General features: G+C 36.0%; 3 protein-coding genes across 4 annotated transcripts in view; 2 read left to right on the top strand and 1 right to left on the bottom strand.

Moving 5' to 3' along the window:
• LOC139109713 (uncharacterized) overlaps window positions 1–15545 on the top strand; it is a 106959-nt gene that overhangs the window by 31993 nt on the left and 59421 nt on the right. For both annotated transcript variants that reach the window (XM_070668997.1, XM_070668998.1), the window contains exons 4-5: window positions 15145–15296; window positions 15414–15451. The gene's annotated coding sequence lies outside the window, so the exon portion shown is untranslated. The remainder of the gene's footprint in view (window positions 1–15144; window positions 15297–15413; window positions 15452–15545) is intronic.
• LOC139109714 (leucine-rich repeat-containing protein 15) lies at window positions 432–2123 on the top strand. The gene is made up of 2 exons (XM_070668999.1): window positions 432–1716; window positions 1986–2123. The coding sequence occupies exon 1, from the start codon at window positions 682–684 to the stop codon at window positions 1690–1692; it is 1011 nt and encodes a 336-aa protein (XP_070525100.1). The 5' UTR covers window positions 432–681; the 3' UTR covers window positions 1693–1716; window positions 1986–2123.
• Window positions 5009–15545, bottom strand: part of Syn (synapsin) — a 43685-nt gene continuing 33148 nt past the window's right edge. Inside the window, exons 7-10 of the mRNA XM_070669228.1 lie at window positions 12513–12718; window positions 12093–12357; window positions 11771–12020; window positions 5009–11665 (exon numbers count right to left, since the gene is read on the bottom strand). Of these exons, the coding sequence (XP_070525329.1) occupies window positions 11487–11665; window positions 11771–12020; window positions 12093–12357; window positions 12513–12718 (900 nt within the window). The 3' untranslated portion in view covers window positions 5009–11486. The remainder of the gene's footprint in view (window positions 11666–11770; window positions 12021–12092; window positions 12358–12512; window positions 12719–15545) is intronic.

The raw sequence follows: 15545 nt of genomic DNA on the forward strand, positions 1-15545 counted from the left end.
ACATTTTTACAGATTTCCTAATGAACCCTTTTTATAAGTTAACTCGTGACGGCGCGGCGCCTGAATTTTTTATCACATTGTATGAAATTCTGATATGAATTTGTTATTTATTAGCGATAATTCTTTATCATTTCTCGATATACAGATATATTAACTGCTTCTTACAAAGTGCCAGAAAATGCATGTTAATTTTAATTTAATTTAATTAATTAATTTTAATATAATTTATATTACAGCACCAGAATTGATTTAAATAAGCATATTTACTGAAATTATTATGCAACATGATATTCATTATTATGTTATTATATGTAATTTTTAAATTTAAATTTTGCTTTTAAATTCCGCTTACGCAATGAATATTGAAGTTTACGTAACCGGAGATTAATTAACTTCTAATACAACAGTTTTTTTGTTTTTTTTTCTATCTTTTTTTTTTGCAATAATTAACCAATATTAAAGGAGAATCGTTAAAAGATAACTTATCCATCGTTATGCGAGGCTTCTATAATTCATAAATTAATTATAAAGTCCAATGTGAGATATTATGTTGCGGTAGATATATGGGTAATAACTTATCGCTGATACGTATATTCGCGTAATAATACCTCGCAACTGTTGTGTACGCGAAGAAAGCTCGGTATATATGAGGTTAGTGCACACTCAGCCTCCGAGTACACCATGTGCTCCTTTCTCATTTATCTTCTTTTATTGGCTAACGTCGTGGATGTTCTTACGGAGGACGCCGACTGTCAGGTTTACAATCACCTGTACGTTTGCTTAGAAAATGGTGGTTTTCTTAACAGCGTTGCTTTTGAGGATTTCAACGCCGTTCAAACGATTGAAGATATCGAGTTACATCTAGAAAATCTCGAGGTCGTTAACATTACCAGAAACGCCTTCACTGAAGTAAAGAATTCGTCCGCGCTTTATGTTCGCGATAATCGGCTATCGAGTATCGGTCGGCATTACTTCGACGCTCTTAATCAGCTCACCTATTTGGATTTGAGAAACAATACGATTATCAATATAGAAGATGGTGCTTTTACAAATTTAAACGATCTGGAGACTCTGTTGCTGGATCACAACAACATTTCGGACCTGCGACCTGGCGTGTGGAAAGGCCTCTCGGAGTTGCACGAGCTCTATATCACCAACAACCAGCTCACGTTAAGACGGAACATGTTCAAGGGACTGAGACAACTGGAAACGTTAGTTCTGGACTCGAACAACATACCAGAGATACCTATCGGCGCGTTTAATGGACTGTCGCATCTAGACCTTCTCTATCTGTCGCGCAACAAGATCTCGACTTTACATCCCGACGTGTTTCGTGGTCTCGGCGAGATAAACGAGCTTGACTTGGGCAAGAATCGACTGAGAACAATTCCCGCCAATGTCTTTCGGCACACGAAGTCGTTGAACTCACTCTGGTTAAACGGCAATCAATTGACAGTGTTAAAGGCAGACTCTTTCCACGGTCTCGACAATTTGTTATTCCTCTTTTTAAACAACAACGATCTTCGTTACGTTGATATGGCGGCATTCGCGAAAATGAAAAACATAACTGTGGATCCCGGTTTCAGTATACGCGGCTCGGTAGTTGACGATTTTGGAAAAATTCACGGTCAATATCAATGCACCAGTGTGGCGTATCAGATACCATATGATTGCACAAAGGTCGATTCGTAAACCATTTCAGAAAGACTGAAGCTCGTAAGCAAAATGTTTTTGTATTTACGAATACACGTCCGAGAAAATCGAAAATAATTTTGTCGGAATTAAACGATAATACATCCGTATACATAAACAGCATTTTAATATCTAAAAATGTATGAAGATTTATTAAATGTCGCATATTTATATAACTTAATTATAATTTAAAGAATAATTTTATATTTGACTAATTTTTTTTTTCTCTCTGTGCATACGCAAATGCTATTTGCATTAATTTTAAATTATTAACAATTTTGAAAATCTTTCAGAAATTTTTAAAGGTTACGGTCAAAACAATCCTCCTCATCCTTGCTATTGGAAAACTTCTATGGACTATGGCTGGTACGCGCCGACAGTTCATACGGTGCCGACGTCTTATTATCCCCGAAATAATTTTTTTAGCACCGAGCTCAATCGCGCGGGGATGTACAAAAATTGTTCTCTTAACACAGAACTTGATAAACAATTGCTTTAAATTTTATGTTATATAACTATGACATTATTTAATTTTTAATGTGGTTAAATAATTATACTACGTAACGTAATTACTCTTCATGTTTTATGTGTACGGGCTATTTTCTTTCTTCTCTTTTGTCTTTAGAAATTATTAATTAACATATTTACTCTTTTTAGATGTGTATTTAAAAATAAAAATTTATGCAAAATTAACACTAATCAAGGTTTACTTTTGTATGTATTTTTTTTTTTTTTTTTTTTTTTTTAACTTCTATGCCGCAAAAACGTAACGATGAAGATCTCGAGATATAGAAAAGGAATACGACAACGTAGGCTTGTGGATTTATGCTTATATATGTTTTTATTATTACAGTTTAGTTTATGTATCGCATTAAACATAATAATGTAACAGGTTCTACATCGGGGCGCCTTCGGAGTACACAACGCCCCGTATCTAATGTATATTATGGATATCTCGTTTGTTAGCATTTTTGCAGAGATATTATTAATGATTAATATATTGTTTCGTTTTTTTTTTTTTATTTTATTATCGAAGCGACTCATCTATACGTATCGCCTAAGAATTGGTAATTGGAAAAACAAAACATCAGGCGTATACAGTGTCATGACGATTACACATTAATATTTATAACATTTCGCAGTTAAAACACCTTGATACTCGCATTAATTACTATATTTCACATTAATTGCGGTAATATATTAGTAATGGTAACTGCAACATAACGCATATAATATATATTTATGTATATATAACATAATGGACACTTATAGTCAAAATCTATTGTTTTAACACATTTAAGAATAAGTTTTATTATAACAACCATAATGACTAGGAAACATTGGAAATGTTTTTTAATCTATTATGGCAACAGGAGGTGAATAATGGTTTATACACTCATATTTTTTCCCCTTTTTTTTTTACTCTGAAAATCACGGTGTGTGCATTAATGTTCGGTTAATAAATCAATTATGAATTATATCGAAACGTTGAATATTTTGAGAAATTGTTATCCGTTAATCGTTTAGATAAAACATTAATGCGAAAAACTTTTTCTTATAATTTTTTTTCGTACTTGTATTATTAAATCGTTGTTCTTGAAAAAATGTTATTATATCGATGTTAAAAAGAAAGGGTACTTGCAATGGATTACTATTCCATAGTTCTAAGTAACAATCGGAAAGTCTTAATAGTTATTGAATTTTTTTTACTTTAATAAATTTCTCGTACTTTTATCGTAATATATAAAATACCGATACAAAATTTTCTAAAAAGACGCAGACATGGATATAATGCGTCAAAAAGTAACGAGTCTAATTTTCTTTTAAATTCAAAATTAAATCAATAATTTTACCCAATTAGTCATTGATAGTTATTGCATATTTTGCATGAAATGCCGTTTTTATAATAGCGTATATGTTAGGCAAAAAAACAGCATGCTTTAACTGAGGTATCTTGTCCTGAAAATGGTCTATTCTCTACTTCTATATCTCATCTCGTGAACTATTGCGAAAAAGATCTTAAACGGTCACTGAACGATGACGTTCGCTGCTTATCGCGTTTCTCGCTTATCGTTAACAGAGGCGAAATAATACCGATTGAATTGTCGAATAAATAGAACATTAAAATTGTCGTCATTTTTACGATTAATTTTGGAATTAAATCGATAGATTGATGTTATTATAATATATTTCAAGATTTAATTGATATTCTCGCTGTCAATTTTATCAAGCGACAAATGCAAGATCGCAGCGACCATCCCGACGTGCACCTAACGATTAACGTTGCATATTATAGGAATAATTACATATTTGTATTTATATATGCGTTTGCATTTATATTTGTCTTTATATTTATATATACTTTTATATATATATAATATATATATATTATTTATATACTCTTTATATATTTTTATACACATTCTCGTTAATATTGTACTACACTTTTTCGCGTATTTGCTAGAGGCTATAAATTTGTATTCTTACATTTGACTCGTTTTATCCTCATCATACAATTTTCGCCAAACTCTGATCCTTAATAATTAACGATGACAGATAGAACTCGCATTTTATGTGTGTCTAATTTAATTTCTTCCCCGTTGCGCTTAGCGAGGAAAAATTATTTCGTTACTTATACAGATTTTCATCGTACGATAAGTGATAATTTTAAAACACACGCTAATTTACAGGCGTGCTTATATATGGACGTCGCTCTATATATTCGTCCTTCGATCTTTTTCTCGCATTCCCGTTCGTTTCCACCGCTTAGGACTCCGCTTTGTTGATTCGTTGTCCTCTCATTGTCTCATTAAACTACTAAAAATTACGCTTGTATCTTAAGTACCGTTAAAAGTTATCGTTAAAAGGAAGTACCGCGTCGTTCACGATTCCGTTTCTTTTCGATCGCTTTCTTCTTCTTATCAATCTTGATTTTGAGATCAAGAAGGTAATTTAATATTTAAATTAAATCCGTGACGTAAAAAAAAATGGGAAATAAATATTGAAATTTTTATTTATGCGCAAACAAATAGCAAATTATGAAAAAGTAAAATAATTCAGAAATGCTTCGGAAAAATACCAGCACGTAAAATATAAAGATCTGCAATCAATGCGTTAATTAAGCATATTGAATTCTGTAATTAAAACAGGTATCAAAAAGAAGGCTTGTATTCACTCTGAGCCTTTTAACTGTTGGCTACATCTCGCATTTTATTTTTATTACGCTTCGAGATCACCACAATACGTAACGAATTACCCACTCATGCTCATCGTCCATTACAACTTTATCAGTTCAATTTTTTTTTTCCTTTTTTGCTTTTTGCAACTATTAAATCCGCGCGCATTTCGTACGCAGTAATGCTAGAAATCATCGCCATTGGCATTTAACCTCGATTCAAGGTTCGTCAATACGTTGGCCGCCGCGTGAATGTCAGCCAATTCGAAAGTCACGGCGGTTCTCGAGCACGTGGCGGCCAACGAGTCGATCATGGACCCCGATTCGATCCTTTCTCCCGCGTGGGTGGTCCGTTCGTGGTTATCGAAGCATCACATTTCGATTCATCCTTCCTCTCTTCTGGAGCACGATCAACATGCTCGCGCACGGTAAATCATTCCGTTCAGAAAAAAAAAAAAATGTAACGAGCGCGGCGATTCCTTCGTTTATTACTGATTCTACGTATTTTCATAATGATGATTGTGATTTCTTGTTAATTATGCGTATAATATGTCTTGCACAATCTAACGATCTGACCGATTATGTTAATTTTTAATCTAACGAACCTACGTAAATTAGTTAGACCTGTGTCTTCCTGAAATCTTAGCGCGACAAGTGTCCTTAATATTTTGCGTTCCTGGCACGATAGGCTGTCTTTAATCATATTGGATTAAATAACATTGACATCATACCATACAGTAATATTACTTATATAGCGTTACGATTTAATTTTTTACGGTATGTGTGTGTATGTGTGTGAGTGTGTGTGTATGACTGGATGTCATACATATTGGGCTAGCACGCATTGAAATCAAGGAGGTAACGCATAGTACCTGCGGCGTATACATATATATTCACGGCAGGCACACATATCTACTTGGCTATTATCATTTATTTTCTCGAGCTTCTATGCGACTTTAACATTAAATTCGTTACACACAGAAATACGCGTTGAGTATTATCAAGAAGCGAGCCGTCGTGCAATCGGGAGCAAATCGATAATGCGTACTCGATCTCATTGACTTACTGCAGCTCAAAATTTCAATTAAAAATATACAATCGCTGAAAATGCGTTTCCTTTTTTCTTTCTTTTTTTTTTTTTTTTTTTTTTTTTTGCCGCTTTCGTTGTGAATCACTTTACAAAGTTAAAAATTTTGGTGTTTTTCGCGGCTGAATGTTAACGCTTATCGAGCACATTTTTGTAAAACAGCTGCACGCTAATTACAAAACAAAATAATACAATCTCTTTGTTTTCTATATCGAGATTTTCACGTTTTTAAAATCCAATAATCCTCCCGCTTTTAGTTTAACTCCACAGTAGTTGCACAGAGTCCCGTGTGATATCGTTACGATTGTACTTGTAGACATCATTTAAAGTAAAGCTAGTTTTACATTCCTACAAGTATATAGCTTTCTAATCAACGTTATAGAACGATCTTAGCGATTTAGCATACAATTAGCAAAGACATTTTTGTTAATTTTAAAACACCGCATATGTAGTTCGCAGTAACACGTATAGTTTTCAAATGTCTACTCTACTATTTCCGTTGAAAGGGAGGATAGGAGAGTAATACTAAGGTTATAATGACTCTATGCCTCTACTGCCGGTCTAAAGCGAACGAGAAAAAAGAGGAAGGGAGGCACTGAACCTCAGCGATTGCACCTCTAAGATGATATGTACGTAAGAGATTTCTCCTCGATATGCACCGACGAATTCTCAAAAAGCACAGTGAAGGATATATATAAGTATATATATATATATATGATATTACGCAATCGAAAGGCGTGCTCGAATCCATAACTTATTGCACGATCCTCTCGCTATAATCGAGGGACGATCGTCGAGAGTTTCGGGAGACTTACGGCTCTTCAGCAAGCTCGCGTTCTTTCTTAGACGAAGAAGAGAACACGGGCTTGCAATTGCGAACGAGCTTGCAATGCCGAATTTTCCGCGGCCGCGTCTCGTTACGTTCGCGACGATCGATATTACGGAAATCATTAAGTTATTACAGTATCGACACAATGACGTCCTGATTTTTAGCGTAACGCGGCTTATCATCGCCTCGCAATACGAATCACTTCGTAACTGCATTTTTTATAAATCTCGCGGATTTTACGACGTATCTCGCGTCGTATAATTTTATCGGATTTGAGAATTACGTCTAAGTGACGTTGAACGAACGTACGAAGATAAACTCCGAATGATGGTCGACTCCATCTCCGAAAAATGATTAAGTGAAAAATGAAATTACGATGAATTCTTATTAAGGCGATTTTATACGGCGTGCTGTATATACACACACTTATTGTGGCGTGTACGCCTATTCGAGATCAATGAAACAGATTTCCCAATTGCAGTGAAGGGAAATCGTCGTTTATTATATTCGATATTTTTTTTTTTTTTTTTTTTTTTTTTCCTTCTTATTATTCGTAGAGTGGTCACGTGCTGTATAGGTACACAGCAACACGAGAAGTAATTCTAGAGAATTGAAGATGCGGTATAGTTATCGTGCTAATCTACGCATATTGCTGGTGCATTATTACTTGAACTACGGTGCAATCGGTGCATTCGAAACGAAAATAAAAATGCTGCTCACGACACCACACGGTCACCGTAACTAAACGTGCCACTGTATAACGCTTTGATAAGTTATAATCCAAACAATTAATTATCCAACACTGCATCGATATGCAATCAAGATCAACGTTGCAGTTGTTCGAACAATCGTTTTGCGACAGTTGCATACTAAATTTACAGATCTGTGTCTACATTTCAACAAGATTTTGAGTAATATCCTGCGTAAAAAAAAATTTACTTTAAAATAATTTAGTAAATTTAGTAGTTAATTAAATTATTAAACTATTCTTCAAAATTGAGCTATTAGCATTAGCAGAATGCTGATCGAATTAATTTTCACTTCAATGATAATTTATCACACAAGTATAAATTTTTCTAAGCTATATATAAAATTTAATAACACAGGACCGATGCTTAAATCATATCTAAGACTTTGAAAATACTCTTCAAAAGCTTGTAATACCTCAGGAAAAAAATTTTTAACGCGCCGAAAAAATTTCACCAAAGAAAGCGATCAGTCGAACAAGACACGGACGTAAAATTTTTCTTTCTACAAGCAATCCCGAAGATCACAGTTACAAGGATGTGTTTTTCGATCAAATGAATCCTAACTCTATCCGATCTAACTCTACCAATCGCAATCGGTCTCGGTGACTCGACTAGGCTAGCTGGATCACGCAATCACACGCTGTCGCTTCTAGTTTCCTACTTTTTTACCTAGCGCCTAGACTCGCATCCCCCTGAGATATTCTTCAACCTGTAACCGCGTTTACGCATCTAACTCCGATCGAATGATCTTCGCGCAGTGACGTGATTATGATTGTTTGATTGCTCTTCTTTCATACCGTGGCCTCAGCTCTGAAAGTGGAACTGTAGATCTGTATCGCGTGGTGTTAAACCTTTCGTGCAATCCTTGCGTCCCTGTTTGATCTTTAATTGCGCGATTTATTTATTTATTCATTTATTTTTTCTTTAATCGCAAAGCTCGCTAAATTTGAAATAATTTTTTTTTAGTGCGAGAAAAAATGATTAAAATAAACCACGAAATGTTTCACGGTAAATGTACGAGTTACATTTAGACACTTTCAAGAACGCTATTATATGCTCGCAGAAATACAACTACGTTAAAACTATTAAAAAAATAAAAAAGATTAACGTTTGGGCTAAAATGTTTTTTTTACTTGTATGAGATTCGCTGCTGAAAGCATTACGACACATGGAAGACAATCTACCGTCGTGTTATTATAAAATAAAAATTTGTTAGGGTCGCGATTACTCCGTCGAAAATTATGATATATACAAGAACTTACTTTTATTTAACGTATTCTTATACCTCGATGCTGCGTTCATGTTTGTAATAACGAATGTAAGCTTGGACGGTGCGCATACTTTGTTGCCACGGTGAACGTCAGTGAAGAAATGTCGTATCTCAACGAACGTAGAAATGCAATAAGATTGAGCTTTATAAAAAGTATAAACGATCAAAAGTATTACGTAGTAAAGTGCAATGTCTGCTCAAAATACCTACGTAATTCTGCTCATCGCAGAATTTTACCAACGTCGTCGTAACTTACGTCTTCCAAAAATGATTTTTATTTTCTACATTTTTCAATTGTCTTCTGATACCGCGGAAAACGTGATACGAAGGACACTTCTGTGTCAAGGCACATGAAAATCAAACTGTTTAGTTACTTATTACTTACGCAGTTAGAAAACCGCGAAAGGGATACGACAAAATCGTATAATGTCAGATTAATTAGAGTTTTCTAAATGAAGCGCTGAAAATATTTTAACAAAGCGGTAGTAAATAATCAAGTTGAGGCCTCTCTCTCAAAAGCCAAACGGAGTTTATTTAATTTTGAAACATTTTAAGAGGTCTGCTTACGATAACATTTTTTTTTAATTATTATTACGCAACAAGTTTAAGTTTATTTAACGTAACTAATATTGTGTGATTGATTTATATCGTCAGCGCTTCAAATAAGAATATACTTTCAAATAAATCGGTCTTCTTATCAGTCGTTTTAGATTTACGTTTCCTCTTTTTTTTTTTTTTTTTATCTCTATCAACTGATTATATATTAATTGATATTTCTCGAATATTATATCACATTTAGCAACTGCTTACGTCAGCAGATTTTAAATTTGCAATAATTATTGCGTCGATCTGTCCTTTCTTCAGAGCTGAAACCACGGTCGAATGTCTCTCCTGATTTCTTCTTTTAGTCTTATTTTATTAAGATAAACCTGCGATCGTTCAGTGAGAAATGTCTTTTTTTCGTACTCCCTCTTTTTTTTTTTTTTTGTATATTTCGCCGGTATTCCATTTAGCCAGTTTGCACATACATATGCGTATATATTTGCAGATCTATTTATCGGGATTACATTTTGTCTCGCGTTGTATAATCGCATGCCGGATTTTCGATTGATTCGAACATTGATATTTGTTCCTCGAGCCAAGATCCATCGTTAATATGACTCCTTAACGCTAACAATACAGCGACCAAATTTTCATGAATTTTCCACTGACGGCGTGGTCGCCCTGTGCAGCTTTAACGACAACCCGCGACGTGCGAAAATTTAAGAAAAAGAAAAAAAAAACATATTGTCGCCTCTCGGGATGCGCGACAAATTTTCATCGTCATCATCAAAAGATACGTAACGCCGCGCGATATGCTCGTTCGTTGTATTCCTCGAAAATTTATTAGCGTGTCGCGTAATTAATTTGTTAACACGCTCTTTATCGCCAGATAAAGAATTTGCCGGATCCGGATTTAAATCTTGTAGGGAAAAGAAATTTGTTTCTCGCGGCATCGAAAAATTTCGCCCATCCCTGTTTACCTTAAAACTACTTGTGCGCTTAGCATAAAGACAATTATATTTATATTATACGTCCTCCCGACTTGTAGTCCTAGACGAAACCAAACGACCGCTTGCAGTCTCGGTTAGCCAAATGTTTCAGAATAATGCCCGAATCTCCTCTTTTTTTGTCGTCTTCGATTAACTCGAATGACATAGGCGTAAGAATATTTTTACAAACACTGCGAGATCACCCGAAAGACGCCCATTGTCTGCCTTAATTTCTATCTCGCAATGCCTTTTCCCTTAATGACAATATGACACACGACGATCCGAACGTTAAGCCTAAAAGTGGATGCTCGAAGTAAAACCGGTTGAGGAGATGCCAGGGGCCTACGGAGCGATTCCTGCTTTTACAGTGCGAAAGCGCGTTTATTGTTAACGTAAACGTTTCACTGGATATCGCGACAGTAATTCAACTGACATCAAGCTGATATTAAATGAGTGCCTTTTTTCTTCGACTGAACTTGCCTAACTTTTTAGTCAATTCGTCAGTGTACACGGATTACATAGAATCTACTTTACTCTTCAATGTATACATACACACATGACCATGATGTTTTCAATATACAGTATCTACCTCGCTATCATATTACGCGTTAGTTTAATAAATCGTCAAAGAAAAATAATTTAGTTTTTCAGGGATATTTTTTTTTTTTTTTTTTTTAATTCCCGTTTAATAATCATTATCGTCTTGGCTTGATTGACGTTTATAATTAAAGTGCTAAAAATGCAAGCAGATCATGCCCGAATCTGGGGCTTTCTATAAATTAAAGTGGATATTCCGAGAGCTGCTCCGGTGCTTTAAAACACGATTTTGATCCATTTGTACTTTTAACACTTTAATTTGATAAAGCCTTAATTTTCTATTCAACTGAAATAATTAGTGCATTTCGCGTGGCATGCAGTCTCGCGAGTTTTCTATGGCAATCTGCAAATATATAGATATCTACATGCTCCGCGTTGATTTCTGCACGTTTAACGCGTCGATTGTGACCCGCTTCAGTCATGGAACATGCTTAGCGATCGTCGGAGGATTTCGTGAGTTCGTGTTATTGTTGCCGACTTGTTATCGTTAGCTACCTCCTCATCGCGAGAGTGCCCGACGTCCACACTCTCGCTACGTCGGCCATATCTTGTGGTCTACATGTCCCCAAAAATACCCGCAAATGTCTTTCGCAAATTCTTCATCGTATCTTCGCTGTCTTCGCCCTGAGCCTGCGACTGGCTGCCTTGTCGCATAAACGGCACTCTGGATGTCGGTGGTTCTTCGGTACGTCGGCCGACGGACGGCGCGCTGCTCACTGTGCTCGATTGTGAAGCTATGAGAATTGAAAGCCAGAAATATTATAATCACATTTTTTTTTAATATTAAAAAAAAAAGTCGGTAAAATTGAGAATAAATTGACATTTGCGTTGGTATGCACCTTGAGAATCGCGCCGTTGCAACTGATGATGACTATCCGATGCGGTAACGTCCGCTATCGGTGCTGTGGAACCTACGGAGCCTAAGCTTCCTATACTCGCCATGGAGCCTATACTTCCGTGAGATCCCAAGGGTGCGGCTACAGTTGCAGTCACAGTTCGATCTTCAACCGGACTGCCCACCTGACTAGAACCCGACATCGAGCCCCGCGAGGCAGTTTTCGTTAACATGCTCGGAGGTCGACAGTAAACCTGCAGTATAGGCGTTTATTTTAACGGATGGTTCGATCCCGATCGTATAATTAATCGCGATTTTCATCGTACCTGCATTTTTGCGGTAACCAAATCCGCGATGTGACGTCGATCCTCTTCCTGGGAGTCACCCATTAAAGATAGCGCGCTGTCGTTGACCTCGATAATGTGCTCCCGGCCGTCCTTGCCCACCAGCAATTCGATCGCGCATATATCCAGTCCTCCAAATAATTGCGCCACGTGGTCGATCCAAGTGCGATGTCGCTCGCTGACAGAAAGCTGTTCCAGCATAGCCGATCCGGTGTTCGATTTCCAGTTGCCGCTTATGCTTTTCCGCCTGTAGAAATATATGTAATTATCACTAAATTACCACAAAATGTATTAATTATTTTAATTCATTAACAGTTTATTTTACATCGAATTATTCGAGCACTTCCAACTACCGGCATTTAAATCGTCACGTTCTTTAATTTTCCTATCTCGACGACTTACATGAACGCCTTGTAATTGTTCCCGATTTTCTGCACGTGCACGTCGTACTTGGTGTCGATGTAGGGTTCCGCTGTGCAATAAGTATTAGCCATAGCTGCCAGCGAGGCGAGATCTAGAAATTCTTGATTTGTTTCCGCACGAGCTTTGCCGGTTCCGCCGTGGGCGTGGCCCAGTTTCACTACGACAGGGTATCGAGATGCGCTCACCTGCAATCGAAATAGATAATTGCTGCACGAGTCACTATAGGGAGTAATTAGGGTACGAGCTTCCTGTCAAAGATCGTTTCTCTCGTAATTGCCACCATTGCACGTTCGATTAGCAATCTCTGACCAGTTTGATGCATTGTTGCAACTCGCTGTATGCATAATTAAAGGCTCGAACAAAATCTTAATTACTATCTTACTATCCGCAGTGTACTTTTTATTACAAATAGCGGTTTAACGTGAACGTAATGTTTTCGAGATACTCTATAGCCAATAATGCAAGTATGCTTTTATTTAAAATAATAGCAGAATAATTTCCTCTTTAATTTAATATTAATTGTAAAATTTTATTTACCATAAAAGATTTTAAATTACATCACTATTATGCTTCCCGGTATTATTTCTCACGGATTACTTGACGTAATTATGTAAAATCTTATTTTAAATTAGGTATCTTTTTGTTATAATAATGTACATTACGTTAATCGTGAATTTACTGTATCTCGTTTTAATTTATTTTATTTCACATTAATTGAATTAGTAGAGAGAATAAAAAGTAAGAGAGACACTTTTCAAGATATCCCGTTAACATAGATAACCGTGGAATTTCTTTAACCGATATAAGAAAGACATAAACGCGAGAACGTTAAGTGCATATGTCGTCCGTGGAATTGGATTCGTATATTTATTAGATTTCTCATTTATATTTTATATTTGCGTATTAATCTATCTTCAATACTTTTCATTACTACCTACGTATCTGACTATCAAAACTTAATATATATTTAACATATAAAAATATACGTATAAAAATAACAATTAAAATATAAATTAGATTTAACTTTTTTAAAACTATTAATGCAGATTGTAATTGGATTTATCGCGAAACTGTCACAGGCCGCCCGAAATAACAATTCAAGTTACGAACGTGATCCCTCGAAGAGAGAATTTATTGATTTTGTCTAAGTTACCGCTATCGCGCGAGCAATAATTTTTTTTTATCACCACGCGAACAGAATCTCTGCTAAAATAGTGCGTATCTCGGCATTAACGATCTGTTTACAAGCGGTATGGACATAAAAGAGGAAGTGGCTGCTTAGTATCTTGCTCCCATGCTAGAACGGCCCCATGCTTGAACGGCCGTATCCGGACCCAATCTCCGGCGATATATGTAATATTGCATAGCGTGATACAAGAGTGCTTAATCCGTTCGTGCGAGAGCATATGTGCTCGTATCGGCATGTGGGTGTTAAAGAAGTGCTTTCTGAGCACCGGTAGAGACGCGTATCACCGCGCGAGAGAAAGAAACGATCATCGGCTAAAAGTGGAAATCGTGCGATCGTCAGAAACAAATAAAAAGATATTTCGTGTAATAAAAAAAAAATCAAAGCGATTGAAAGATATAATTTAAACATTGCTATTTATTTAAACGCTGTTAATGTTACGTCAATTATTTATCAAGCAGTAATTGCTAAAGAAATTGATAGATTACAGTTAAAAAAAAAAAAAAATAAGCACTTAGCCGTAATTAACGGCGTGAAATTGATGAGTAGATATTTAATAACGTGGCATGCAAATGTATTTCGCTTTTAAAAATAATTCGAGACGAAGGGAAGAAGCAAATGCAGAGATATCTGATCGAAGGTGGCGACTGGTGCAGCGAGATCTCGAAGTGATCTTGAAGCCGGCGGGGCTTGACTCCGGGCAACGGATGTAGAGTGCGGTAGGTAAAAGCTCTCGCTGTCGTGACGGGGAACGAGGAAGATAGAGCAGTGGACGTCGATAATATAAGCGGTATTCACAGTCCAGACTTAGAGTAAGCTTAGATGTAACGTGCGCGAGCCTTCAGACAGGCCGAGATAATCGCGTACCGGGTTTTCAAGGTGGCCTTCAAGGTATCGCGTTAAATTGGCTTTTTTTTTCATAGCTCTTTAAAATGTAGGCAGGTATGCGCACTTTCATAATGGCATCTGCCAAGGTATTGAAGATATTGAAAGAAGTTAAGAAGAGAACCAATAGGTTCTAAACGTTGAAAGCTTGATCAAGCAAATAAACAGAACTATGAGATTGAATATGATTCGAGGTCATGTTCAGAAGTAAAGAGACCTTCGTGATTCATACTGTCCGGTTTGTCTCGATTATGAATACGATCGTACGAGAAAGAGACAGAGAATCTCTCGAAAGCGAAATGTGCACATGTATATTTTTTTGAAAGATTTTTTTTTTCTTCTATTAATGACTGTACATTTAATTGATCATAGAAACGTAGAAAATAAGATATCTCGCAGATTGGATTTTTATTTGGAAATCAATTTTTCGTGTTTCAAATCCTATCTGTAAAACATTGATGTAGCGCCTAAATTAGCTAATTAGATAATCGATTTTATTTTTGGCGTTTATTTAATCATATATATTTTTTTTTGTTACAGATCGACGCAGTTGCATTCACTGCTGTCAACAAAAATTACGGTCGGGGGGTGTTCGCGAGTGACTTAAGCGCGGAAGGATGACTCGACACGTCCCATCTGAGAGGAGGAGCAGGCCCGGGACGGGCATCCTGCATCAGCGGAGCAACTTTTAGGTAAGCATAATTTTTTTTAATAAAATCTTTATTAAAAAAAATTTTTTTATCTTTTTTTTATTAAATTTATTAGCTAATATACATATCTATATTAATATTTATCTTTTTATGTTACAGTCACCGGCAGAGATCTTCACCTCCGCTGAAGCAGATTGGTAAGTCGCATGACTTTTTTATCGTAGTTAGCAATTGTTTAGTAAATTTTTTATTTAATCAGGCAACGTAAAAAGCTAATAACGTTATCTCGAT

Source organism: Cardiocondyla obscurior, linkage group LG18, assembly GCF_019399895.1.
Source record: "Cardiocondyla obscurior isolate alpha-2009 linkage group LG18, Cobs3.1, whole genome shotgun sequence".
NCBI classification, from domain to species: Eukaryota; Metazoa; Arthropoda; class Insecta; order Hymenoptera; family Formicidae; genus Cardiocondyla; species Cardiocondyla obscurior.